This window comes from Acipenser ruthenus, chromosome 35 (assembly GCF_902713425.1).
Source record: "Acipenser ruthenus chromosome 35, fAciRut3.2 maternal haplotype, whole genome shotgun sequence".
Lineage (NCBI taxonomy): Eukaryota > Metazoa > Chordata > Actinopteri > Acipenseriformes > Acipenseridae > Acipenser > Acipenser ruthenus.
The window spans coordinates 9,774,813-9,802,732 of NC_081223.1; the positions used below are offsets into that span (position 1 = coordinate 9,774,813).

General features: G+C 42.8%; 1 protein-coding gene across 3 annotated transcripts; it reads left to right on the forward strand.

The window, feature by feature from the left end:
- Nucleotides 1–7,829: 7,829 nt before the first annotated feature.
- Nucleotides 7,830–26,128, forward strand: LOC131696616 (membrane progestin receptor delta-like). 3 transcript variants are annotated; one of them, XM_059007511.1, is made up of 8 exons: nt 7,830–8,016; nt 12,453–12,618; nt 13,754–13,881; nt 17,154–17,359; nt 18,866–18,992; nt 19,341–19,437; nt 21,104–21,248; nt 21,992–26,128. In XM_059007511.1, exons 2-8 carry the CDS (start codon nt 12,508–12,510, stop codon nt 22,273–22,275), a joined length of 1,098 nt encoding a protein of 365 aa, XP_058863494.1. In that variant the 5' UTR covers nt 7,830–8,016; nt 12,453–12,507; the 3' UTR covers nt 22,276–26,128. The 3 variants fall into 3 exon arrangements, with proteins under 3 accessions (XP_058863494.1, XP_058863493.1, XP_058863495.1); XM_059007510.1 differs by lacking the exon at nt 7,830–8,016 and adding an exon at nt 8,255–8,360; XM_059007512.1 differs by lacking the exons at nt 7,830–8,016; nt 12,453–12,618 and adding an exon at nt 13,434–13,438.
- The last annotated feature ends 1,792 nt before the right edge of the window (nt 26,129–27,920 follow it).

Below are 27,920 nucleotides of genomic sequence, written 5' to 3' on the forward strand. Positions count from 1 at the left end.
AAACGGGCAAGTCCAGACTGATCAGCAAATTAGTCACTTACCGTTGATGATGCAGAAAGCCCTGGTGCGGCACAAACGGTCTTGTAATGCTCTTCAGTAGATATTGCTGTAAAGCTTGCTGAGCTTTTTAAAAATACGTTTCAAGGATGTGATGAGAAACTGAAACAGAATTGGAAACTAAATACCATGAATGATACACAGGGGAGAGAATTATTGAATTTTGTACATCCTAGTTTATTCTACATTTTATAGTATACTGTCTGTCCTTTTTAATATCTTTAATGGACTGACTAGCACCAATAACCCGGCAACATAAGAAATTACACACAGAAGTATTGATACAACAAATATGTTGCTGTGGAAGCTGAGTACAGTACTAGCAATTATGTTCTTTAATTCATTGATTTTCAATACAGCAGCTTACTGTGTGTTAACCAAAGTTCAAACATTGCTGCAGTATGAGGGACAAACATTTTAACTGTTTTTACTAAGCGTAACAAAGGAGCAAAAACCAAATCCAATTGCCAATTTAAAAATCAATTGAATCTTGTTAGGGAACCAGTATCATTTGGGAAGAAATGTTTTAAGTGCCATAAACAACTCAAAGTGTTGAATAATTTCTCATTGTTTATCCCATGCTGGTATTTCAGAAGTCCGTTTTGACTTCCATTATATTCTTTCCAGGGTGCTTCAAGGTGATGATACTGAAGTACATGGGGTTAGCATCATAATGCTAGTATATCTTACCTGATGTATATTGCCAAATGAAGGCATTTTCATAGGTCTCAGAAACACACACATCATGGTAAAGGTGAATTAGATTTTTTGTTAGTGAAGAATATTTATCGCACGCTCCTTGCAGACACTTCAGTTTTACACTTGAACTTCGTAAGGGCGTGTGAAGGAACACAGTCGACATTGAAAGCACGTCGGTCACAGGAACGTACTCAAACGGGAGCCAATGCGGTTGACTTCTGGGAGTTTAAGGTCTTTTAAGATAAGTGGCAAACATTTAAATGCACAGTTTTTTTTTTTTTCTTTTGGAGAAATATGTATGATTTTAAAACATGTGCTTGGGGAGAGTGAAAAAAAACCCCATTCTGAATCGTTTTTCCCCAGAAGGACTCAAACTCCCTGAAGCAACTTCAACAGGAAGTGCAGTGTGGAAAAAAGTGGTAGAGATGTTCGGCGGTTTCATTGATTACAAATGCTATGAGCGGGATGACACGACATTAAGAGCAGTGATATTAATTTGCTCTGACTGCACTTTGATATCAGGTCGCGTTAAGAAGGAGTCCCACCAGTGCCGTGGTTCCCCACATTGATCAGTTTTCTAGGAGTAGCTGTACAGCATGTATGGTTTTGCGTTGAATTTATTAAGAGTGGGGTGAAATGGGCATCATTTTCTGTAGTTAGAAACGGGTATATTTGGGGAAGCGCTGAAATAATTGTAGCAGCCAAGCTCTGGACCCCAGTGCTGAAGTGAAGGCATTCGCAACCAAGTTACATAAGCGTTTAGGAAAATCTGCAGTGGCTCGGTGTTGTGATTTTGATAAACTTTAAAAGTAGCTTCACATTCATTTGTGTTCATTTTACTGTTCCCTTAACCCCACTGGTGCTGTTTATTGCAATAACTCAGATATTGTGCTGTTTAATTTAATGCTGAGTTCAGGAGCCGCTCGTCTTTAATTCAAATTTCTTGCTATAGACCAATGCAATATAGGCTAGATCAGCCAGTCTCTCTTATATTAGCAAGCACCAGCACCTCCTAGTGCACAGTGTTCTGCCACCGAAGCAGACTGAAGCTTGATCCACAGTGGCTGATCACTAGATGGCGCTGGCTTTTCATAAAAACACACTGGTTTATCCCGCCTGTATTACATGTGTTTATGTCAGGCAAATATAACAGAAGCACAGCTCCTGAACTCTGGAGAAAACACATTGACACAGACTTGTATATAAAATAAAAGTATTTGAGTTATTGCATAAAAATCACTGCAGAATGGTTGCAAACATCAGAGGAAGTTAAGAGGAATTCAATCTACAATTTGAATCTACTTGTGCTTTAAGTAACTATGGAGAATGCATCTGAAATCTCTGGGACACACATTTTTTCTTACAAGATGATGGGCTGCCAGCACTCTGAGCTGCTGTCTGATGAATCTGTCCTGAGTAACCAGCGACAAGTCTCTGCTTTTGAGTCTCGTAGGACTGAAGAAAGCATTCACCCTCAGCCTGTCAACTTACCCACACTCATTTATGCACAATCAACACAGGCTTATACCACGTGATTGCCATTCACTTCATTCAAGTTTTCAGACCTGTTTTCATGGATTCAGATTTGAATGGAGAATCTTTAGCACACAAAGTACTGTTAATAAGGTATTTGGTATTGACTTTGTCAGCTGTAGTTTTGAATACGAGGCAACCTGGCTTTAAAATGTTTGTAGCTAAAAAATATAATTCTATAATCCTCACCTATCATGCACTTCCATGCCCTATGTGGTGTCTCAAATTTGCAGTTTTCAAAGGCAGTTCTTGCAATCCTGTATATTCATTTTTAAGCTGAGTGCACTGGGTTTGAAGGAGGCTCCCATGCCTTACTCCCAGGAAGGCTATCACTGTTTCACTCTCCAGGTAAAGGCAGTAATGGAGAAAGTGAAAACTCAATATTAGAGCAACCCAAAACTACCCAGAACGACTGCAAACACCCTCAAATAATAAGAGGAATGCACTAAGAGACTGTGCCGCAGAGCTGCAGTCACTAAATGATTATATTGTATCAAGGGCATATTGTCAACTCAAACTGGACCCGAATGAAACTGAGCTATAGGACCTGGTTTGACTGATGGAAACGTGGCATAGAGGACTGCTAACCCATGTGGCTGCAGTGTTTTACAATTGGAGCCTTAATCTGCACTTGTGTGTCTGTGTCTGGAACTGGTCTCAAAGGAAGAATAAGAAGGGTGTACACAATGAAACAATTCTCTCTGCCTGTCATTCATAGTAATTTTCAATTCTTGTTAGTTTTTTTCATCGCATCCTTGAAACGTATTTTTAGCTAAGCAAGGTTCATAGCAATATCTACTAAAGAGCATTACAAGACCGTTCCACACAAGGGCTTTTTGCATCATCAATTTTAAAGTGAGAAACTGGACTAATTTGATGAGCAGTCTCGCCTTCTACATCTGTGTGAGCTTCCTTGCTGACAGTTGTGGTGTGATGGGCTGGCTGAGTTAATTGTTGCTGCTAACGAGATGCGAGGAGTCTGATGGGGTTTTTTTTTTCATTACAGGGAAGCTCACCCTGGTGTAGAAGGCGAGACTAATAATCAAAGTAGCCTAATACCTTTAGCTCACAGTGATGGTACAAAAAGCCCTTGTGTGGAATTAACTAGAAGCATCTTGTAATGAACTTCAGTAGATATTGTGGTAAACCATGCTGAGCTGGCAGGGGAGGGGAGGGGAGTTTTAAGGATGTGATGGAAAAACTGAAACATAATTGGAAACCAAATACCATAAATGTATGAAGGTGATGAAACTGTTTTGATGTTGCATCTGGGTTATTTTCATTTTGATTTACAAATAGTAATGTATACGTACTTGTAAACATCGTTGCACATTAAATGTATTTTAAAATATTTCTTTTTTTGGTCAATGTAAGTACAGCTGTCCCATTGAATACCAACAGTTAAATGTTTAGTTGTCAACATTTTATTTGTGTTTTTGTTTTTGTTTTTTACTTTCATTGTATTTTGATCATTGCTTTGAGATGCTTCTTGGGTTGATGGTGAAAAGAGAAACATGTTTTTTTTTATATATTTATTATATTTTCTCTTTAGCAAATAAAACGTGCTGTATTCAAGACTCTGTGTATTACTGGCCTTCACTGTAAAGTATGTGGCTGCCCTGGTAAGCAAAGTGTTCTCATAACAGTCAAACACTCAATAGTGCTGTGTTTAGAAATGCATGTCACTGAATTTAACTTTCTTTAGTGTTTCTAAGCAAAGAGTTAATCATTCATTTGATCAGTCAAGTGGGTAGATAATGACTACAAACAATTTAATTGCAAGAATGGCAAATGTAGTCTTGGTCTCTCTTTTCAATATAAATATTTGACCTATTTCTTTTTTTTTCTCAGTATCTCCAGTCTTGGATTATTAGAAACATCTCAGATATGTTGCACTAGAATGCGCTTGGGTGTCACTGATTTCATGTGTTACATAATGACAGTTATAAAGCCAGCTCTCCCTGCCGTAGTTTCAGTTATTCTAGAGAACAGTTAGCTGCTGATTTCCTTAAAGTAGTTAGTAAAATAATTATACAGACCTTGTGCACTTCCATTCTCTATATGGTCTCAAAAATGTATTTTTTTTTTTTAATTTCTGGTATTACACCAGGTCAGGGTTTCTCAATTCTGGTCCTGGGGACCCCCTGTGTCTGCTGGTTTTCATTCCAACTGAGTTCTCAATTATTGAATCAAACTAATAATGTGTTTAATTAGACCTTTATCATTCTTCTCAGCTCCTAAAAGTCTCCAATTTCAAGTTACTTATAAAATGGTATTGTTCACTGAAATCTCCAACTGTTTAAAAGCTGAAAACAATTAAAAAGTTGTAATTAAGCTAATGAATAGTTCCATTAAGGGTTCAATTAAGTAATGGGGAGCTCAGTTGGAATGAAAACCAGCAGACACACAGGGGGTCCCCAGGACCAGGGCTGGGAAACCCTGCACCAGGTAACAGCATTCTCCGTTTGTCTGCCTTGCCTTTCAGGATGTCTGTTACTGCTTCACTTCCTAGGTCCCCTCTGTAGGTTCTTTGGCATTATGTTACCGGCTCCATGCCGGTCATTAGGGGAAGCAGCTAGTTTGTTACTTGCAGGAAAAAGGGACCTAGAGGTGTGGAGGCAATGTCACTCTCCAGGTGAGCAAGGAAGTGCGAGACTATCGGAAAACAAGGTCTGCTAACAGATGTCTTTATCATAGTGTAGTAGCAGGTATGTTTAAAATGGAAATACTTGCTTTCTTTCAAAGCATTGGAGACCTCTCTCTCTCTCTCTCTCTCTCTCTCTCTCTCTCTCTCTCTCTCTATATATATATATTTTATTTATTTATTTATTTATTTATTTATATAGTGCCTTTCATAGTAGACCACCATCACAAAGCGCTTTACAGAGGTAGGCTGTGAACTGTGCATTATATGCAGAGTCACTTACAATAGGACATTGATTTAACATCTCATCCGCAGGATGGAGCACAAGGAGGTTAAGTGACTTGCTCAGGGTCACACACAGTGAGTCAGTCAGTGGCAGAGGTGGGATTTGAACCGGTGACCACCTGGTTACAAGCCCTGGACTTTAACCACTGGAAACACTGTCTTTTATATAGTGAATGGATGTGCATGGCGCGGATCTTTTGGGTATTATCTTGTTGCCTGCCATAGACATAAGTAACATAGACTAGAGCTGCCAACGTGTCTTTATGCTAGTGAGGTCCAGCACCACCTAGTGCACAGCTGTATATTACTGGCAATGCAAAATAGATGGCGATGCTGGCTCTGTATTAAGGCACTTTGGCTGATCTAGTTTGTGTTACATACGTTTATGGCAGGCAGATAGCACTGAACTGACAAAACCCAATCTTTGAGTAACTCTGAATGTGGTACTGTAGTTACTCTGTCTAAATCAGGTTAAAGTACAAATGATCTCCCAGGGTTAGACCTGGACGGTTTATGACAACCAGGTCTAGTCCAGTAGCTTCTTAACCAGGAACTAGAGTTCCTGGAATACGCCTCTACTAGTAGCTTAACCATGTTTCCAGTTTAGGATTTGGTTAAACAAAGCAACAAAAAATGCTTTCTGTTTGCACTTTCCTGAGACCTGCTGTACCTTCCAGCTCTTTCATTGTTCTCCTGCTGGTGAGCGCTGAGGCCCAGTTTGGGGGAGCTTCTGTGGGTTGGATTATAGGATAGTCCCATGTTGATTTAACCTAGCGGGCCCTCTCTCTTCTCACAAGATCTGTGGGGGATATACTAAGGGGCACTGGTTTCTACAGCAATCAGGAGACTGATTTGCCTGGAGTCTATGTTGGAAGTGACTCAAAATACACCTCGTACTAGAATCAGACAGATATGAAACTGAGTGTAACGACACTACAAAATGGGAAAGGCAAACGTCTGAAACTGGCTCCTGCTGTTCTTGAACCTATAACTTTTCAAATGAAAACTTTAGATTATTTCTAATAAGAAAATCACAGTTTACTTTCTACAAATGTAAAGTTTGAAAATGTTGCAAATAGGTGTCCCTGATTGTCTCCCCTGCTAAAGGCATGGCCGCGTGGTGTGCAGGGGGAGTCAGTCAGGGGAGTGCAGGGGTCCCCGAGGGTCTCCCCTGGTAAAGGCACGGCCGCGTGGTGTGCAGGGGGAGTCACAGTCAGGGGAGTGCAGGGGTCCCCGAGGGTCTCCCCTGGTAAAGGCACGGCCGCGTGGTGTGCAGGGGGAGTCACACAGTCAGGGGAGCGCAGGGGTCCCCGAGGTCTCCCCTGGTAAAGGCACGGCCGCGTGGTGTGCAGGGGGAGTCACAGTCAGGGGAGTGCAGGGGTCCCCGAGGGTCTCCCCTGGTAAAGGCACGGCCGCGTGGAGTGTAGGGGTCCCCGAGGGTCTCCCCTGGTAAAGGCAGGGGAGACCTCATTGCACTACAGCGGCCCCTACTGGTTAGACGCCTCATGATCGCAGAGCAGGCACCTGCAGGGCTGACCTTTGTACTCCAGGAGCCGGTAACTCACAGAGAGAAGTCTTATCTGCTAAACCAACCAGCTGCTTCCCATATTGACTGACACGCTTTACAGCCAATAACATGATTTCACCCCAGACAGTGCGCAGCACAAAGGAATATCCACTAGAAACTGTCTTCAGGTCATCAGATGATTCCTGAGGGTTAGGTATTGGGTTAGGGTTAGGTTTAGGGCTGGGGTTGCTTAAGGTTAGGGTTAGGGTTAGGGTTAGGGTTAGGGTTGGGGTTGGGATAGAGTCAGGGTGGGTTGATGTCAGAGAGGTACAGAGCTCGGGAAGTGAAAAGTGCTTGGCATAGTGGATATTCCTTTCTGCTGCAGACAGTGCCAAGGGGAACCGACCTAGGAAGTGAAACAGTAACAGATATTTCAGGAATTATTTTATTGCTGTGAACCTTTATATTTAAATACAATATGCCATTAGAATGATGCTTTTTTTTTAACAGTAACAGAAAAGTGAAATATATTTTACAAATCCAGACTAGTAATTGCTGCTTTTCAAATCACATAACATACAGGGACACCAAAAAATATTTAAGAGTTTGTCCCAATTGCAAACGTTTAGCAATGTTACTGCAAAACGGGTGACTGAAATTAAACACAACCAATCTGTACTTTCGGGCGATGTACACACACTTTTCAAAACTACATTTTTTTTTGCAGTAACATTTAAGTGAAGGTTTTTGACTTTGATGTATACATGGTCAAATTCAGCTTGACATCAGCCCACTGCTCCAGTTGGCCAAGGTTGAATGGATGATCGCTGGTTTGTGCCTGTCGTAGCTTGACACAAGTGGTGGGTGTGGCGATGTCGAGGCGATGAAGGGGCAAGACAATTCTGGATCGGATTTGCGTGTATCCCCTTTCGGTCCCCTTTCTTTCTATAGTTTTTTTTTTTCCTATCTAAAAACCCGTCTCCTGATTCTTATTAAACAAGGGCCTCTTTTTATTTTGTGACCAATGGGAGGACTCCTCAAGTCCAGGAGGCGGGGTTTGGTCGTACCCAGCCTCTGCGCTTGCCAAAGAATGCGAAGCCAGGACACACACACATACATACATACATACATACATACATACATGCATACAGACACACAGACACACACAGAGTGACAGGAGCGCGGTCACAGGCGTGGTGATGGTACAGCAAGCTGTGGAAAAAGTACCCACCAGCGGGGCTCCGGCATGCCAAGAATAAAAACTCCACACGTTTGGAAAAGAAACTGCCAGGTTTGGAATGGTCTTTTGTTTTGACCTTTATATTAAAAAAAACGTACTGTTGACTTCCTACTGTCCGTTGGATAGCGCTCGTGTTTTGTCGTTTTTTTTGGCATCCAGTGTCGTGTTTTTAATAGAAATACTAAAACCCTCGCGCCGCTCCCATCTACCCACGACGTTTTTTTTTTTCTTTCCAATTAAGATAAAAGTGCGTTTTTTTAAACCTTATTCGGTGTTTTTTTTTTTTTTTTGTGTGTAGATGTGAAGCAATACGTTTTATTGAAGTTTGCCGAACTTGAACAAACTGTTTTATTGGGTGACATGATGAGCGTTAACTATCAGCTTCAACGTGATCCGTGAGTTGGTCTGTTTACATGCAATTGTGTTTTTTTGTTAGCACGGTATTATTAATCGCTGTAATTTATGTGTAATATACACTAAACGTCCGAGTTGCATTCAGAGACCGAGTACACAATATTGTCCATGGAGTACTTAACTGTTTAAAGTTGTCCATTGTTTATATTAATACTGGAGAAAAATATTACTGTGCAGTACATTGTGCTCCAAGTCAGTTTCAGTCAAAATTGGACCGACCCAGACGTTTTACAACTCATTTCTCAACTGTAAAGAAAACAAAACACGACAATTATATAGAGATTAGACCAGAGAGGTACACAGTATAACCATTCCAACCCTTTGCCTTCTGCTTTAACGTGATTGTATCTTACAACATAATTTCATCAATCTGTCGTGCCCCTCTATTCGTTAATAGGCCTCAGATGTGCAGTTTTGAAAGAAAGACTTTCATAGTAAACCTGTATTTTTATTTTTAAAAGTGATATCTAGTAGGCTACTACACTTGGTTAAAGCAATCTCTGTTTGCAAGCTATGCTTTCAGTTAGTGTTACACTTCCTGCCTCACCTGGAGGGTGAGATTGCCCCCACCCCTTCAAACGCTTCTTTCCTGTCGTTAACCAGTCAGCTTCTTCCTCTGTTGACTGACACACTTCCAGCCAGTAACGTGGCCCAGGAACTGCAAACAGATAACCTGAGAATAAGGCACAGAAAGCTTCCTTTAACCTAAAATAGTACAGAATATCATGTTTTAAAATGAAAATAAATATTTATAAACCTTTCACCATACTTGGTTTGATGTCACCTGCCATAACACTGTCAATAGGATATCCCTGATCAAGTCTGTCAGATCAATGCAAGGAAATGCATAGTATTTTGTGAGTTTTTTGGAGTTACCTTGACCCCTGTAGAAGTGGTTCTTGCACGGGCAGCTACTGTAGTTTGTGATGCAAGTTTGTTATTCTTGTAGGAATTGCATTTGCTTATCTTCAGATTTAATTTTCATAGTCTTGGCTTTTTTTGATGTTTGCATTAATCCCCAGTGCTTCTTATTTCAGTTACTCCAATACTTTTGATTAATTTGGGGTAAGTCTGTTCTGGTGACTGAGTTCAGGAGCTGCTCTTCAGATCCAGTTGTCTGCCATAGACATGTGTAACACAGGCTACATCAGCCAACAGAAGGAAGAAACCACCCCATCTAGAGATCTGCCACTGGATCAAGTTTAGTTTTTCAGGCAGTACCCTAGCTGTGCACTAGATGGTGCTGGCGCTAATATAAAGACACACTGATCTAGCCTGTATTACATATGTCTATATCAGGCAACTAAAACTGATGAGCAGATTCTGAACTCAAAAAATGATTTGCATTGCTGACAATAGCAGCAAACCAGGACTGTATAATTAGTTATTTTTGACAAGACCTTTCCTTGTTGTGTATTGTGGTCTTTGTACGAGATGGCCTTAAAAGAATGCCATTTTTAAAATGGCAGGAACAAAAACCTTGTATTCGCGTGTCCCTCAAAAGGTTATTGTGATGCACAAGTTAAATATTTGGATCCTGGAGAGAGGAATTCCCGTCATGTGACAGCGATTGGCAAGGATTGGCACCCTTTACATTATGAGCCTTACCAGGTATTCTGAGTAATAATCTATTAATCTTTACACTGGGATTTGAAGCATTGCAGTGTAAATATACAATACCTTAAAGTACCAGCATTTATAATCAATCAAACTGTAGCATGAGAAACTTTTCCATGCTGCACTTCTCACTGGAGGAACGCATCCGACACACCTGGCACTGCTATGACACCAGGTAAAAGAAAGTACTCATTTTGCGTGGCTAGCCTTCCGGGAAGTCTGTTACTGCTTCACTGACTGCCCAGAATGAAACCACGTTAAATTGTGTACTCAGTCACAGTTGCAGAAACATACTTTGGGGTCACATGAAGATATTTAGTGAGGAAGGGGCCTGAGTGTAAAAGTGGATGACAAAAGCACCCAACTAGCAGCAGTGTGGAGTAGTGGTTAGGGCTCTGGACTCTTGACCGGAGGGTCATGGGTTCAATCCCCGGTGGAGGACACTGCTGTTGTACCCTTGAGCAAGGAACTTTACCTAGGTTGCTCCACTAAAAACCCAACTGTATAAATGGGTAATTGTATGTAAAAATAATGTGATATCTTGTAACAATTGTAAGTCGCCCTGGATAAGGGCGTCTGCTAAGAAATAAATAATAATAATAATAACTACATTCCTAGAAATTGATTTTGGGGTAGCACATGTGGGATGGCTTGATCATTAATATCCAAATACAGTGTGATTTCATAATTTGCGCAACATTATTTTGCATGGCTTTCAATTCTTATTCTATGTTATTGAACAAGTTGGCCAAGCGGTGCATCAGAGTCGTCAGACACCTTCCCTTTGCAAATCATCCTCCACGTACCCTCCAGTTTTCACAATGCTCTGACAATGTTGTGTGAATTATGAATCGCCCTGTATTTAAAGAGGAGATACCAGGATATTACAATAGCTAGTGTTTATTCAGATCCAATACTACAGTAAGCCTCCCTCCCTCCAGGCAGCGTGCACTGAGATGTCCCCTCTCGTGATTGGCTCACATGATCTGCTCAATGGGCGCTTTCACCGCACAGCGCAGACAAGGAGAGGATTATTCCAGGGAAGGGTGGGGTCTGAGGAGGGGGGGGGAGAGAGAAAGAACGAAGAAGGGGTGTGTGTTATGCCAGCTGTGCCAGCGAGAAGGAGAACAAAAGCAGGCTGGCACGACGAGCTGGCACAGCTGAAGTGTAGCAGTGAAGTTTTGGCAGGGAGCGTTCGATACATATTCAGCTAACAACTTCAAATAAATGACTATTGCCTTCACCATAATGTATGAGCTTTTCCAATAGAAAATGTGAGACTTGCCAAGTGATGACAGTACAGGAGGTTGGGTTGCATTTACTAGAAGTATGTTTATCTCTGTATACATCAACCCAATTAACTTTACATGTTTCTATTGTTTTAATTCTTAAGCCAGGCTTACTAACTTTTCCAGCATTAAATTGCTAGGGCTCCATAAGACCTGACCTTACTATGTTTTATTTTAGTATTTCAAAATTTAGCACTATGTAAAATAACGGTCACAAACATTGCACCTCCTAGCCCCCCAGATTGGTACCCAGGCCTCCAGAGGTGAGAGACAAGAGTGGTAGGAGAATTGGCCCCCTGTCTGTGCCAGCTAGCCTCCAGATTGCGACCCCCCCCCCCCCACCCCCCCATGCCACTTAGCCCCCCACATTTGTGCAGTAAATGCCAGTGAAGCCGTTGGCCGTTCAGACGCGTTCCTGAATGTTTGTCAGAGATCAGTGAATGGCACAGCGCCGGCTATGAGCGAAATGTGTTTTTGCTGCCATAGTAAGGAGGAGACAAACTACACCCCCAAACCAGAAAGACTAAAACACAGACTACTGATTGTTGTAGCCAAGACTGAGAAACAAGTGTCAACGCCCATGAGGATACGTGTTAATATGTGTGTTCTCTTGTATGTCATTGTTATCAATGCTGTTGATTTACCAGATACCTCTTCTGTGTGTTTTATATATTTTGATTAGCCTGTGTTCAGATGCTTTTACCTCAGTTCAGAGCTGCTCTTCAGTTCTAGTTGTCTGCTGTAGACATGTGTAACACAGTGTCTTCTTGAAGCGAGGTGATCGGCAACTTTAGATTTATTGCTGGCAAGACATTGCTGTGCACTAGATGGTGCTAGGCTGACTTGTATAAAGACACTCTGGCTGCCTACACTACTTATATCTATGGCAGGAACTGAGGAACTGTTTCTCCTTGCTGTGCTACAGCGGCCCCTGCTGGCCAGGTGAGTTCAAACACCTGCAGGGCTGGCCTTGGTCCTACCGCTGTGTCGCTCCTGGGTGTAAAGTGGCGACTGGCTTGGGGATCGGAAGATGCCCATTGGCGTTCAGTTTTCCTGCAATGAGGGAGAATAATCGGGTGTTAAATAATTGGACACCCTAAATTTATAATACAAAAACAAAGAGCGCATCAGAGATAATGGATTGTTTGTGTCCCTTTTCTCTTGCAGATCTGTGTCATCTCGCAGGGTGAGCGGGGGGGCTCTGCAATGGAGGGGGGAGACGATGAGTCCTGAAGCCACCCCTCTCCTCTCCTTTCTCTTGTTTTTCCCTGGGAGAGACAACATGCTGAGTGTTAAACTGCCTCAAGTGTTCCACATTCACCAAGTACCGCGAGTGAGTATTTCAGAGGGCTGTGCAGACTGGAAATTCACTAAGTACCGTGAGTGAGTATTTCAGAGGGCTGTGCAGAGACTGGAAATTCACTAAGTACCGTGAGTGAGTATTTCAGAGGGCTGTGCAGAGACTGGAAATTCACTAAGTACCGTGAGTGAGTATTTCAGAGGGCTGTGCAGAGACTGGAAATTCACTAAGTACCGTGAGTGAGTATTTCAGAGGGCTGTGCAGAGACTGGAAATTCACCAAGTACCGTGAGTGAGTATTTCAGAGGGCTGTGCAGACTGGAAATTCACTAAGTACCGCGAGTGAGTATTTCAGAGGGCTGTGCAGACTGGAAATTCACCAAGTACCGTGAGTGAGTATTTTAGAGGGCTGTGCAGAGACTGGAAATTCACTAAGTACCGCGAGTGAGTATTTCAGAGGGCTGTGCAGAGACTGGAAATTCACTAAGTACCGCGAGTGAGTATTTCAGAGGGCTGTGCAGAGACTGGAAATTCACCAAGTACCGTGAGTGAGTATTTCAGAGGGCTGTGCAGAGACTGGAAATTCACTAAGTACCGCGAGTGAGTATTTCAGAGGGCTGTGCAGAGACTGGAAATTCACCAAGTACCGTGAGTGAGTATTTCAGAGGGCTGTGCAGAGACTGGAAATTCACTAAGTACCGTGAGTGAGTATTTCTGCGGGCTGTGCAGACTGGAAATTCACTAAGTACCGTGAGTGAGTATTTCTGCGGGCTGTGCAGACTGGAAATTCACTAAGTACAGTGAGTGAGTATTTCAGAGGGCTGTGCAGACTGGAAGTTCACTAAGTACCGCGAGTGAGTATTTCTGCAGGCTGTGCAGAGACTCTGAAAATTCACTGAAACATCTTAAGTTGTTTCATATTTATTAAAAGAGTAAAATCCATTGATTTCTCAACACAAAACAAAGCCCTCCCTCGCTTGCTGTTGTCTACACAATTGAAGTACCATAGAATAGAAAGCATAGAATATACAACAAAAGTCATTTGAAAACGTTGATCAGCGCTTGTTTTAAAAGGGGACTAGTGATGTTAATGAAGCTAATGAGAGTACTCTGTTAAGTTGCATAAGTATGTGGATAATATTCCCCTGACCTCAGTTTTTTCCCCCCAGGTTTTCCGGGAGGATGGGATTATTTCGGGATATCGCCACCCCCGTAGCTCCGCCCTGGACTGCATCCTCAGCAGCTTCCAGATGACCAATGAGACGGTCAATATCTGGACCCACTTCCTTCCAACCTGGTACGGGATTGGTCAGCGGCTTATAACTCAATTATTTACTGTATATATGTTCAGTGGTAATCGTTCGATTCATTATACTCACAACATTGTTGTTTTGCATTGTTTTTAATTCTATGTAAATGCTGCAGTTACTGAACAGCCCCCTGGTGGCCAAGCGGTGCATCACAGTGTGTCTCTGTGAATGACATTTCCCTTTGCATATCATCCTATATGTACCCTCCAGGTTAGGTGAGGATCCAAACAGAGCACCAGGGGATCGTTGAGGCTTGCAACGATCAATAATCATTAAAGGGTGTCGGGGGGTGGGGGGGGGTTCTCTTAGGTCTGTACAAAGCTTCCCTAAGCTTTACCATGCTTCCTCTCTGCTTGTTTACACTGTGCTTTACTATGGGCCCTGCTGTGAGTGTGTGTGTGTCAGAGGTGCCAGCATGGATAAAACAAAAAGGGGGGAGGGGGTGGCACTACACTAATGTTATTTTACTTTCACTTTCATATGTGATCGTCTTTTTCAAGTAATACAAAAACACTAACAGTATTATTAATAACCAATTTAATTTCCAATCAATACTCTGCAAACATAGTAAACCAGATATTCTTTTTACATGTATAGCTAGAAAAATGTTTTAGCTCATTTGCCAGATATCCATGATGTAATTAAGAAATAGGGATGGTTTAACAACGCTAATTACAGCTTTAAAGGAAGTAGAGAGGTCAGAAATAAACGTCGAAAAAGTAGGTTATTTTGAAAAAAAAGTGCAAAGTTTCATTTTGTACAAAACTGCACGCACTTATCTAAATAAACAGATTACCGCAGGCTTGTTTCTGATCACAAATGTGGTCATGCAAACCCTTAAAAGTACGGGGTTCAAACTATATACTCGCCCTGTGTCCGAGGCTGTGTGTTTGCGTTGCAGGTATTCCCTGTGTCCGAGGCTGTGTGTTTGCGTTGCAGGTAGTCCCTGTGTGTGAGGCTGTGTGTTTGCGTTGCAGGTATTCCCTGTGTGTGAGGCTGTGTGTTTGCGTTGCAGGTAGTCCCTGTGTGTGAGGCTGTGTGTTTGCGTTGCAGGTAGTCCCTGTGTCCGAGGCTGTGTGTTTGCGTTGCAGGTATTCCCTGTGTCCGAGGCTGTGTGTTTGCGTTGCAGGTATTCCCTGTGTGTGAGGGTGTGTGTTTGCGTTGCAGGTAGTCCCTGTGTGTGAGGGTGTGTGTTTGCATTGCAGGTATTCCCTGTGTGTGAGGCTGTGTGTTTGCGTTGCAGGTATTCCCTGTGTGTGAGGCTGTGTGTTTGCGTTGCAGGTAGTCCCTGTGTGTGAGGGGGTGTGTTTGCGTTGCAGGTAGTCCCTGTGTGTGAGGGGGTGTGTTTGCGTTGCAGGTAGTCCCTGTGTGTGAGGGGGTGTGTTTGCGTTGCAGGTATTTCCTGTGTGTGAGGCTGTGTGTTTGCGTTGCAGGTAGTCCCTGTGTGTGAGGGGGTGTGTTTGCGTTGCAGGTAGTCCCTGTGTGTGAGGGGGTGTGTTTGCGTTGCAGGTATTTCCTGTGTGTGAGGCTGTGTGTTTGCGTTGCAGGTAGTCCCTGTGTGTGAGGCTGTGTGTTTGCGTTGCAGGTATTCCCTGTGTGTGAGGGTGTGTTTGCGTTGCAGGTAGTCCCTGTGTGTGAGGGTGTGTGTTTGCGTTGCAGGTAGTCCCTGTGTGTGAGGGTGTGTGTTTGCGTTGCAGGTATTCCCTGTGTGTGAGGGTGTGTGTTTGTGTTGCAGGTATTTCCTGTGTGTGAGGCTGTGTGTTTGCGTTGCAGGTAGTCCCTGTGTGTGAGGGGGTGTGTTTGCGTTGCAGGTAGTCCCTGTGTGTGAGGGGGTGTGTTTGCGTTGCAGGTATTTCCTGTGTGTGAGGCTGTGTGTTTGCGTTGCAGGTAGTCCCTGTGTGTGAGGCTGTGTGTTTGCGTTGCAGGTATTCCCTGTGTGTGAGGGTGTGTTTGCGTTGCAGGTAGTCCCTGTGTGTGAGGGTGTGTGTTTGCGTTGCAGGTAGTCCCTGTGTGTGAGGGTGTGTGTTTGCGTTGCAGGTATTCCCTGTGTGTGAGGGTGTGTGTTTGTGTTGCAGGTATTCCCTGTGTGTGAGGCTGTGTGTTTGCGTTGCAGGTATTCCCTGTGTGTGAGGGTGTGTGTTTGCGTTGCAGGTATTCCCTGTGTGTGAGGCTGTGTGTTTGCGTTGCAGGTATTCCCTGTGTGTGAGGCTGTGTGTTTGCGTTGCAGGTAGTCCCTGTGTGTGTGAGGGGGTGTGTTTGCGTTGCAGGTATTTCCTGTGTGTGAGGGGGTGTGTTTGCGTTGCAGGTATTCCCTGTGTGTGAGGCTGTGTGTTTGCGTTGCAGGTATTCCCTGTGTGTGAGGGGGGGTGTTTGCGTTGCAGGTATTCCCTGTGTGTGAGGCTGTGTGTTTGCGTTGCAGGTATTCCCTGTGTGTGAGGCTGTGTGTTTGCGTTGCAGGTATTCCCTGTGTGTGAGGGTGTGTGTTTGTGTTGCAGGTATTCCCTGTGTGTGAGGCTGTGTGTTTGCGTTGCAGGTATTCCCTGTGTGTGTGAGGGTGTGTGTTTGCGTTGCAGGTATTCCCTGTGTGTGAGGGTGTGTGTTTGCGTTGCAGGTATTCCCTGTGTGTGAGGCTGTGTGTTTGCGTTGCAGGTATTCCCTGTGTGTGTGAGGGTGTGTGTTTGCGTTGCAGGTATTCCCTGTGTGTGAGGGTGTGTGTTTGCGTTGCAGGTAGTCCCTGTGTGTGAGGCTGTGTGTTTGCGTTGCAGGTATCCCCTGTGTGTGAGGGGGTGTGTTTGCGTTGCAGGTATTCCCTGTGTGTGAGGCTGTGTGTTTGCGTTGCAGGTATTCCCTGTGTGTGAGGGTGTGTGTTTGCGTTGCAGGTAGTCCCTGTGTGTGAGGCTGTGTGTTTGCGTTGCAGGTATCCCCTGTGTGTGAGGCTGTGTGTTTGCGTTGCAGGTAGTCCCTGTGTGTGAGGCTGTGTGTTTGCGTTGCAGGTATTCCCTGTGTGTGAGGCTGTGTGTTTGCGTTGCAGGTATTCCCTGTGTGTGTGTGTGTGTGTTTGCGTTGCAGGTATTTCCTGTGTGTGAGGGGGTGTGTTTGCGTTGCAGGTATTTCCTGTGTGTGAGGGTGTGTGTTTGCGTTGCAGGTAGTCCCTGTGTGTGAGGGTGTGTGTTTGCGTTGCAGGTAGTCCCTGTGTGTGAGGGGGTGTGTTTGCGTTGCAGGTATTCCCTGTGTGTGAGGGGGTGTGTTTGCATTGCAGGTATTTCCTGTGGCAGTTCTGCGTCCTGTGCTCCACACTGGATTTCTGGAGTGAGTGTTACTCCTGGCCTCTGCTGGTGTACATGCTGCTCATCTGCCTGTACCCGTTCACCTCGAGCTGCGCTCACACCTTCAGCTCCATGTCTGCAGAGGCGCGGCACGTCTGCTACTTCTTCGACTACGGAGCGCTCAGCCTCTACAGCCTGGGTGAGCTGCCTTCTCTCTCCACACAAACTACACTACAGTCAGCTTTGTACCATCTGTCTACTACGTTAGGCCAGTCTAGGTGATCTTGTGTCATCTGGACTGAACTTATTCCCTATGCTGCCACTAGATCCAGATCTTTTGATGCTATTACTCCTGTACAGTGTTGCATTGCTGTAGTCTGATTACATTTTTGTTAGACTCATTGCTGTCAGGAACCGCACAGCGCAGGGAAGCAATCACAATGGGAAATGAAAAAATACTTTAAAGAGTAGCAGGGTTCCGAAGGGACCGTCGTTTTTATTTCCATTGTTCACATCCTGACAGCTTTTTACACTTATGACTTTAAAATCTGTTTCAAAGCTCTTTTCAAAATCCCGGCCGTAGTGCGCTGTCCTCTAGTCTGAATCACTACAGGAAGAGCGATTTAAAAAAAAAAAAAAAAAAAAAAAAAAAAAAAAAAAACATAACAAGTGATCTGGCTTTTCTGTTCTGTACCACATCATCCAACATTTATAAATATCATGAAATGAGTGGATAGAAGCAGATACTATTTCATGAACTACATGTATCAGGTACTTTTTTTCTTTATTACTAATGGAATGAATAAGTATTATTTTATTCATAAATATTTATTTTGAGAAAATAAATCGAGAGTAGTGTCCATTATAGCTTATAAAGACCCCAGAATAAATGTGTATGATGTCATTGCAATCACTCAGGTGAAACAATGGCTTTTAATTTGCTCAAACATCAATATTTTTCAACAAGACTCAGGAAATATTGTAAGGTCCCTCGGGTTATAGAATAACGTGTTTTCGTACATGTATCTCTAAGCAGAATACATAATAAAAAATACTTTATATAAAAACAAAATTAAAAAAAAATAGCGTTGGGGGGGGGCAAAAAGTTTGTATTGTTCCACAGAGTGTTCTAAAAAAAATAAATAAATAAATAAATAAAAAAAGACACCATTTCCAAGATGCTACTGTAAAAAAATAGATTTTTAGTGAACTTCTATAGGAGGAGTCAACTATAGCCAAAAAACACCTGGTCCTGGGGGAGCATCCCACTGAAAAATGTGTGGTCTTGAAAGGGTTAAGTACGGATTAGTGGTTAGGCAGCAGTGTGGAGTACTGGTTAGGGCTCTGGACTCTTGACCGGAGGGTCGTGGGTTCAATCCCAGGTGGGGGACATTGCTGCTGTACCCTTGAGCAAGGTACTTTACCTAGATCGCTCCAGTAAAAACCCAACTGTATAAATGGGTAATTGTATGTAAAAATAATGTGATATCTTGTAACAATTGTAAGACGCCCTGGATAAGGGCGTCTGCTAAGAAATAAATAATAATAATAATAATAATACTGAACCCAGGACCAGAGGTCACACAGCTGGAAATTAAATAGAGACAGACAGGACAGAGGGAGGGAGCTCAGTCCGCTGCTAGGAGCAGTGCTGGGTGCAGTGGCCTCCTCTCGCTGGTGAGTTGTTTTGTGTTTGTGTTCCCAGGCTGTGCGATCACCTATGGTGCATACGTGATGCCGGATCGCTGGATCAACAGTGTGTTTCATCACTGCTTCATTCCTGTAGCCGTATTGAACACCCTCGTGTGCACAGCACTGTCCTGCTACTCACGGTGAGGGCACAGCTAGAGCTTGATCATCCGTTAAACACTCAGCAGTGCTGGGTTTACACATACTAACACAGAGTGTTCCAGAACAAGCATTGCTTTATCGCACTTTTATTCAGGAATGTTCGCCAGGTGAAAGAGTTCTTTTGCCCATCGCTGTGTATCTAGTTTGTGCTCCCCCCTGCAACAATGCTGCTGATTTGAAATGAGGGGCGTGTTGTGGGAAAAGAAACCAACAGTGCAGCAGGAGGGAGCGTGATCTGGATACGCTGCGATCCTTAGATGAGGAATCCTCTTTCTCCTGGCGAACGTTGCCTTGTCAGTGTTGGGAAATGTATTGTCTTTCCTCTTCAGATTTCCTGAACTGGAGTTTCCACGCTGGAGTAAGATTCTAAGGACAGCAGCGTTTGTTTACCCCTTCGTTTTCGACAACATTCCTCTATTTTACCGGGTATGTTTATTTATTAGAAATGTTAACCAGAAATACAGCCCTGAAACGGGTCCCTAACACTAGTCTGTATAATCACTTTTAAAATAAGTCCTAGGGTGGAACATACTTTTATAATGTAGAGTTTTTCTGCTAAAATGATGTTCCTTTTTATTCTCTGCCTTGTTTTACTCTGCTATGTTTCTTTGTTTTTATTGTTTTCTTGCATTCTTTTATTAATATTTGTCAATGTTTTATTCATATATATATATACTGATGCACAAAACAAATGCAACACTCAGGTCTAATGGATTTAAACCAATTTTAAACATTAATGTCAAACAAAATCACAGAAAATGTGAACAAAAATACAGATCAAAGAATCACGATAAGTTTGGTTGCTTATGGACCCCAAAATCTCATCAAGCAGCTTCTTGAAGGATCCCAGGGTGTCAGCTTCAACAACATTACTGGGGAGTTGTTTCCAGACTCCCACAATTCTCTGTGTAAAAAAGTGCCTCCTATTTTCTGTTTTGAATGCCCCTTTATCTAATCTCCATTTGTGACCGCTGGGCCTTGTTTCTCTTTTCAGGTCAAAAAAGTCCCCTGGGTCGACATTGTCAATACCTTTTAGAATTTTGAATGCTTGAATCAAATCGCAGCGTAGTCTTCTTTGTTCAAGACTGAATATATTCAATTATTTTAGCCTGTCTGCATACGACATGCCTTTTAAACCCGGGATAATTCTCGTTGCTCTTCTTTGCACTCTTTCTAGAGCAGCAATATCCTTTTTGTGTCGTGGAAAATTCCATGACTGTTTAGTCCCATTTCAACCAAAATTAAATGCAAAGGCAGCGTTGTTGACATATGTGGATTATGGGAGTTGTAGTTTTCCTCTGCATTTCTGCTGATTGGAAACACCTTTCAGCGTGTACCAGATAAACTACTATTCCCAGAAGACACTGTGCGCCCGTATGCTCGCTGCATTGTGACACCGATAGTGTCAGTACAGTGAGGTATATTTTCAAGGTTTCATGTTATGATATCACTTCCCTACTCTAGGAACAAATCTAGTTGTTGGTTTTGTTTTGTTTTCGCTGTTAGTGTTTGTTGGAAGTCATATTTATATTATTTTAGCCCTTCCCCAGGGGTATTTGTTTACTGCTCTGCACTGGACTGGCCTGTCCTCAGCACCACGTTACTGGATCCTCAGCTGATGCACTATCCTTGCACTATTGCACTGCTGCTATGTCATTGTAGATATAACTTGTTGTAGTTCATATTGTATTCTAGTAGTATTATTTGCACTTACTGTAAACTATACTGTATTTAAATATTAGTATTGCATTGTAACCCTGTACAGTACTGCCCTGTAACACCTGTAAGTCACCCTGGATAAAGGTGTCTGCCAAATAAATAATAGTAATAATAACAATATGAAAAGTGTTGGCAGTCAGAATACAATAATAAGATTCTACTGTTGCTGGGGCTTAATGGGACTCCCAAGCCCTCTGCCTTTTTTCTGGCCATCAGCCGCCACTGGTTTTAAAATACATAACCAACCCTTTCTAATGATATGATTTGAGTGTTAACTACTGATTGCATTGACAGTCCGAGTCAACTGTTCTAAGCAGTCTCTTCCCCTCTCTCTCCCCCTCCCCTCTCTCTCCCCCTCTGTCTCCGTCTCTAGTTGCTGGTGTGTTCAGGGGAAGGCTGTACTCACAATGAAGCTGTCTCCAGTCACTGCTATCATCTCATCTTTGCTTTCCTCACCTGCTTCCTGTTCGCATCACACTTACCTGAGAGGCTGGCTCCAGGCAGATTCGACTACATCGGTGAGGCTGCCTGTCCGTCCGTCCGTCTGTCTGTCTCTGTGTGCATGTTCTCCTGTGTGTGTGTGTGTGTGTGTGTGTGTGTGTGTGTGTTCTGTCTGTGTGTGTGTGTGCACCTGTCTGCCTGTGTTTTGTACAGTAAACACTTAATCTGTTAGTTCTAAATGCTTTATTTATTTTTGTGTAACACATTTCTGGGAAAATGTTGCTTTTAATAAGATACTATGTTTTCAGGATCCAATATGTATGGTTTATCATATAGGGTGCTACAAAATGAAAATACATGTTTGCTATAACATGTGTTTCTTTTAAAACTGCACGTGAGACCTGTGAAGCTAATGGAAGTACAGGCAAGGCTGTGCAATGCAGTACAGGTCTATGGCATAGTGCAGGACAGGTGTATGGCATGGTGCAGGACAGGTCTGTGGCATGGTGCAGGACAGGTCTGTGGCATGGTGCAGGACAGGTCTGTGGCATGGTGCAGGACAGGTCTGTGGCATGGTGCAGGACAGGTCTGTGGCATGGTGCAGGACAGGTGTATGGCATGGTGCAGGACAGGTGTATGGCATAGTACAGGACAGGTGTATGGCATAGTGCAGGCCAGGTCTATGACATAGTGCAGTGCAGGTCTGTGACAGTGCAGTGCAGTGCAGTGCAGTGCAGTGCAGTGCAGTGCAGGTCTGTGACAGTGCAGTGCAGTGCAGAACAGCTCCTCCATTGTTCTCTTTCCCTTGTCTGCTTGGCAGGTCACAGTCACCAGCTCTTCCATATCTGTGCTGTGGTGGGGACCCACTTCCAGATGGAGGCTATCCTGGCTGATATGAGCTCCAGGCGAGGCTGGCTGGCTGCCCACACTCCCATGCCCTCCTTCCTGGGCTCCGTTGGAGCCGTCTCTATCGGAGTGGTTCTCAACCTGGCCATCATAGGACTCTTCAGCGCCACCTTGCTGTGGACACCCAGTACTGCACACTCCCCCTGCCCTTGCAACAACAACAACAACAACCACCAACCAGAGCGCAAGGACAAGTGAGCCACTCACACAGACAAACACTCCCCCTGGTGGCAGGTCAAGGGATATTTATTTGAAGATACAGGAAATTCTATTGACTTTTTTTTTTTTTTTTGGCACATAATGTTTCCTGATTTGAGTTTACAGGCTTTTTTTTCTGGCAATATCTTTTTAACAGTAACATATATTTATATACATATATATGTGTGTGTATAATATATATCTCAAGACCACTTAAGCCTTCAGGTAAAGAAACTGAAGACAAAGGAAACTACTATTCTATCAAAATAATGCTTCTGAAAAGACTCCTCAAGAGGGGGAACCATAGTAGCGAAACATATAACTAGAATAGTTAGTAGGCAAGGCTAAGCAGAAATAGCAATACAGAATAATTAGAACACATATAATACTTTATTACATTTCGAAACTAAACTTTAAGGTTGATTGTAATCTATAAGTTCCATACACTAGAGCTGCAAGTACAGCAGCAGCAGGAGCATGCATATTCTATTCAGTTGGGCTCCTAGAGTGATACACCTGCCTGGCCACTTTGTTAGGACATGTCACTAATGTCAGGTCGGGTCACCGTTTGCCCCGATCACAGCCTTAGCGTGGCACAAACTCCTCAAGGTCCTGGAAGGTGTCTCAAGGGATCCATTCAGGCATTCATATTTAAGTTTGCGTAGAGAGGTGGGCAGAGGGAGGATGATCGTTCAAGCTCATCCCAGATATGCGTGTCTGGCTTAAGAGTCCATGGAGGGCTTTGCAAACTTTTCACAATTCAGAGTTCAGCGTTGTACACCAGGAGAACATGCCCCAAATCAGGGCCATGCAAAAAATCTTGTGTCCTTAAAAAAAAAAAAAACTACCTCTGGAGAAAGTGTACAAAAAGCTGGGCATAAAAGAATGGAGTGAGAAGCTTTAAACTCAAACTAAGAAATACGATCAGAAACTTGGTCAAGTTTTTATAACATATAGATAGTCTGAACAGTACCCTCTAGTGGTTGGCTGAAGATCTGCATATTTTTCGAAGATAAAGGACTTTTTGAAGACATGGAAGACTGCCACTAAAGAAATGTAGCAGGAGCTGCTGTTTGGTTCTAGTTGCCTGCCATAGACATATGCAACCCAGGCTTGTCTTTATAGAAGAGCCAGCGCCATCTAGTGGTCTGCCACTGCGGAAATTTATTTTGCCGTGCCCTAGGTGGCGCTGGTGCTTACTTCTATAAAGATGATTGCCTACAATGCATAATTCTGTGGAAGGCAACTAGCACAGAAGAGCAGCTCCTCAGTCACCTTAACACAAAATAAAAAAACACAGATGCAATGAGAACCACTGTGAAGGATTGCAAACATCCTGAAAAACAAACTAAGGAAAAGCTAGACTTTAAGATGTGGTACAAAAGAGACTGAGCAACGAGAGCTGCTGAGTCTGAGCTGAGCATTCATATTGGGTTTTAGATACTTCACAAGGTAGGTTATTCCATTGTGTTCGAACTCTCTGTGTAAAACAGGGCCTATGCTTTGTTGTAAAGTCCCTCAGCTTCCATTGAAGCCCTCTCGCCCCACTCTCTGTGCTTGAAGCCCTGGGATAACTTAGGATTTTAGAGACTTCAAGTCCCCTCTTTCCCTTCTTGTAACCTGTCCTCAACTCACTGAGTCCTGGGATCAGCCCAACTCTCTCTATTTTCTCAAGTGCAGTAATGCCTTGCTTGTAGTGAGGCGACCAGAGGTGCGCACTAGCTGGGGTCTGACAGGAGCATTAACTTCCATAGGCTTCCACATACTTGCCAATAGGGGAAAAAAAAACCAAAAAAAAACTATTTACTATTGTTTTAAAGTTCTAGATGGATTGTAAGGCATTGAAAAGGTTTCCTTCACAGCTCAGCAGGCATACAGGAACTGATGTCTCGTTTCCGGGGGGAACGGATATGATGACACACACAGTTTGACAGAACACCCAAGCTTTATTATTATTATTATTATTATTATTATTATTATTTAGACTGTAGCAGTTGTCACGTTTAATGGAACTACCATAGGGTATATTTGCAGAACTTGTCTATTGTCTTATTGTGCAATTCTGCTTATTTTAAGGTAATTTTTGCTTCCCTTTTATACATATCTAGAGAATAGCTTGTTAATGTAACAGTAAAACTTGCTACATGTCATTGGTTAAATTATGCAATTGATGCCCTGGATGAAAAATGGAATTGAATTTGCCATCTAGAAGAAAGAAATGAAACAAGACTTAAAAGAATGCGGTAGATCAGAAAGTTATAGGAAGCCAGGAAGTGATGTCATGGTTTGTGAAGTTGTGTCGTCTGAATTAACTTGTCGGAAGGCGTGTAGAGGTCAGAGGTAATTGCTGGGAGTTAGACTGAAGTGTTATTGAAAGCAACAGAATCTGCAAGTATATGGAGGCAGGCTTGAGGCATGGAGACTGAACTGCTCCCTCCATGCCTCAACCCTCTAAAAGAAAGGGTGCTCCCTCCAGTCCAGGGCAGGCTTGAGGCATGGAGACTGAACAGCTCCCTCACCCCATAAGAGAAAGGGGGCTCCCTCCAGTCCAGGGCAGGTTTGAGGTATGCAGACTGAACTGCTTCCTCACCCCCCTAAGAGAAAGGGTGGTCATTTTTATGTTATCTGTTTGTAGTGCCAACTATCTTTTACCTATCAAAAGAACTGGAATAATAATAATAATAATAATAATAATAATAATAATATACACAATTACTGCATATAAAGCCGTTATAATTCCATCAAGAGGTTCTGATTTCATGTATTAAACCACAAGAGCAACACGTGGTTTATCAATGCCACTGGTAACCTAAGATGGAATTCTTGTGTTCATACAATTTGGTGCTTTACTAAGAGAATTAAATGGACTGTTGCCTGGATCACACAGAATGTATGAGTAACTAGCTTCGCATGTCTTTTCCATGTATTTTTGACTGTCCCCTTACCCTTTCATGATGTTTGCAATCATTCTTTATTGCAGTTATTCAATTGCTGTGTGTTTTCTTTAATAACCCTGTGTCAGGGTGCTTTGAGTTCAGAAGCTGCTCCTCAGTTGTGGTTGCCTGCCATAGATCTGTGTAACCCAGGCTAGATCAGCCACTGTGTCTTTATAGAAGCGCCAGCGCCACCTACTGATTCTTTTGTTTTTCTGGCAGTACACTGCTGGAGTTTATTAATATAAAGACACTTTGGCTGCCTGTGTTGCATATGTCCACAGGAGTTAACTGGAACTGTAGAGCAGCTCCTGAACTCGGTCAAAGCGACACAGACTCAATGAAAGGACAGAGAAACAAGGTATTTGAGTTTTTACAATGAAGCACTCAGAGTGATTGCAAACATGAAAAAAGTAAGGGGACATTGAACAGGAGAATGAATTTGAAGTAATTACTCGTATTTGTTCTGGAATCACACACTTCTCTGAGGTCATTTCTTCTTAGTTGTTTGCTATAGAGGCTTACCTGTGAGTCTCTCCCAGTCTGACTCTGAGGCCGCTGGTGTTTATCTTGGTGCTGTTGTCAATAGCAACCGCGTCAAACACGCATTGTTTTGGAAAACTGCCTGCAGAGAAGTTTACAGTTTTATAAACTACAGTTTGACTGTGGAACTGATTGCTTATAGAAAAATACGATTTCACAGGACATTCAAGGACATGCTGTAAATCTATTCCGGTTTAAAAATCAGTTTGTAAGTGCCTGTTTATAAAGAGGAGGCTCTTGTTTGAGCCTTCCTAGTTACTGGTATACCACTGCAGATGCATTAACATTTTACACTAAAATGTAAGACACCTATATTTACTAAGTAAGGTTAAAAACTACTTAAAGCTGTTTACTATTAAACCATTTTCCTTTTTGCATTTCTGTGTGTTTTTTTTCAATAATCGTTTTTGAAGATTATATTATTACACCAAGAAAATACATTTAAAAAAAATCCTATAATGTAATTTTGAATAAACTAATATTCTCCACTCCTTTAAATATTACCCTCCCCTAAGAGAAAGGGTGCTCTCTCCATTCCAGGCCAGGCTTGAGGCATGGAAACTGAACTGCTCTCTCCCTCCCTCACCCCCTAAGAGAAAGTGTGCTCCCTACAGTCCAGGGCAGACTTGAAGCATGGAGACTGAACTGCTCCCTCCCTCCCTCACACACCCCTTAAGAGAAAGGGTGGTCTGTGTTAATTGAAAGGTGATCATGGAGTCAGTACTGTATAGGAAACTAGTGTATTTGAACCAACATGGCCACCAGACGTATACAGTTTCTTTACAGCCTCCTCTGCAATGGGTACATTTGAGTAGCTTTCTATTAAGTTTTTGTAATTATGTGGTGTTATAATTACATTATAAGGGATTGTTTAAACACTGAAAACAACCAACATGGGCTATTATAAAAGATTTACAACTATACCTCATGGGTAATGAATAACCTGGAGGAATACAGCTGTACTTTTACACATGCGTGTGGAGTAAGAGAATTAGTCTTCTAAGGATCACAGTGTATGCAGATCACACTCCCTCCTGCACTCTCCTTCTCTGTTCCCACACTACACCAGTCATTTGTCACCAGCACTGATGCATGAGGGAGCTTATCTTCATGACAACAATCGAATCAAACACAGTGCAATACCCAACTCTGTCACCAGGTGGGAGTGTGACACCTGGCGTGGTGAGAGACTGCACTGCAACAGATAGCCACAAGAGGGGGCCATGGGGCGAACTTATTCTGCGTAAAGCTGCAGTCTTTATTATTATTTATTTCTTACCAGACGCCCTTATCCAGGGCGACTTACAATTGTTACAAGATATCACATTATACACATTATTTCATATTATACAGATATCACATTATTATTTTTACCTACAATTACCCATTTATACAGTTGTTTTTTTTTTTTTACTGGAGCAATCTAGGTAAAGTGCCTTGCTCAAGGGTACAGCAGCAGTGCCCCCCCCCCCCCCACCTGGGATTGAACCCACGACCCTCCGATCAAGAGTCCAGAGCCCTAACCACTACTCCACACTGCTGCCCTAACTATTTCTAACTATGAGGTTCCAGTTTACAATAAAATAGGATTCCTTGGTATCTTTATGCTACATTGATTTATAGTTCAGTAGACTTATTCAGAAACCAAGCAGACTATATCAACAGTCCAGTTTGTTAACACATCTACAATTGTAGCTGTAACCTGCTTGTCGCAAGAAGACGTTATTAATGATTTCTTCAAGTTCTTGTTTGAGGAATTAGATTATTAGTCACATATTCAACACCTGTGTGAGCTTCCCTGTAATTAAATACAAAACCCCACCAAAAAACGTCAGGTTCATTGTATCTCGTTAGCACCAGCAATTAACTCAGCCAGCGTGTCACAATGCAATTTCTACAACCCCCAGGTTCAGAAATGAGATGCACTTTATAACATAGGAAATGTCTGGCAGTGGTTGAAATTGACCCACAGTGTTGATGTCATTACTGCTATCTGTCCCCTAAAGGACATCAGCAACACTATCAGGTGTTTGTTGCAAAAGAACATTATTACTGGACCCCCTGCCTGCAGCCAGTATAACTAAACGTCTTGTGCCAGCATTGAAATAGATCTGTATGGGTCATTAAACCATGGGTCATATTTGAAAACCCAATTACTGTCTGTAGTAC

Bases quoted from the DNA above. Each gene is read 5' to 3' on its own strand.
- LOC131696616 (XM_059007510.1), top strand. From the start codon at position 8,326: ATGATGAGCGTTAACTATCAGCTTCAACGTGATCC. The intron at 13,882-17,153 runs GTACGGGATTGG...TTTGCATTGCAG, and splicing joins ACCCACTTCCTTCCAACCTG to GTATTTCCTGTGGCAGTTCT. The intron at 21,249-21,991 runs GTGAGGCTGCCT...TCTGCTTGGCAG, and splicing joins AGGCAGATTCGACTACATCG to GTCACAGTCACCAGCTCTTC.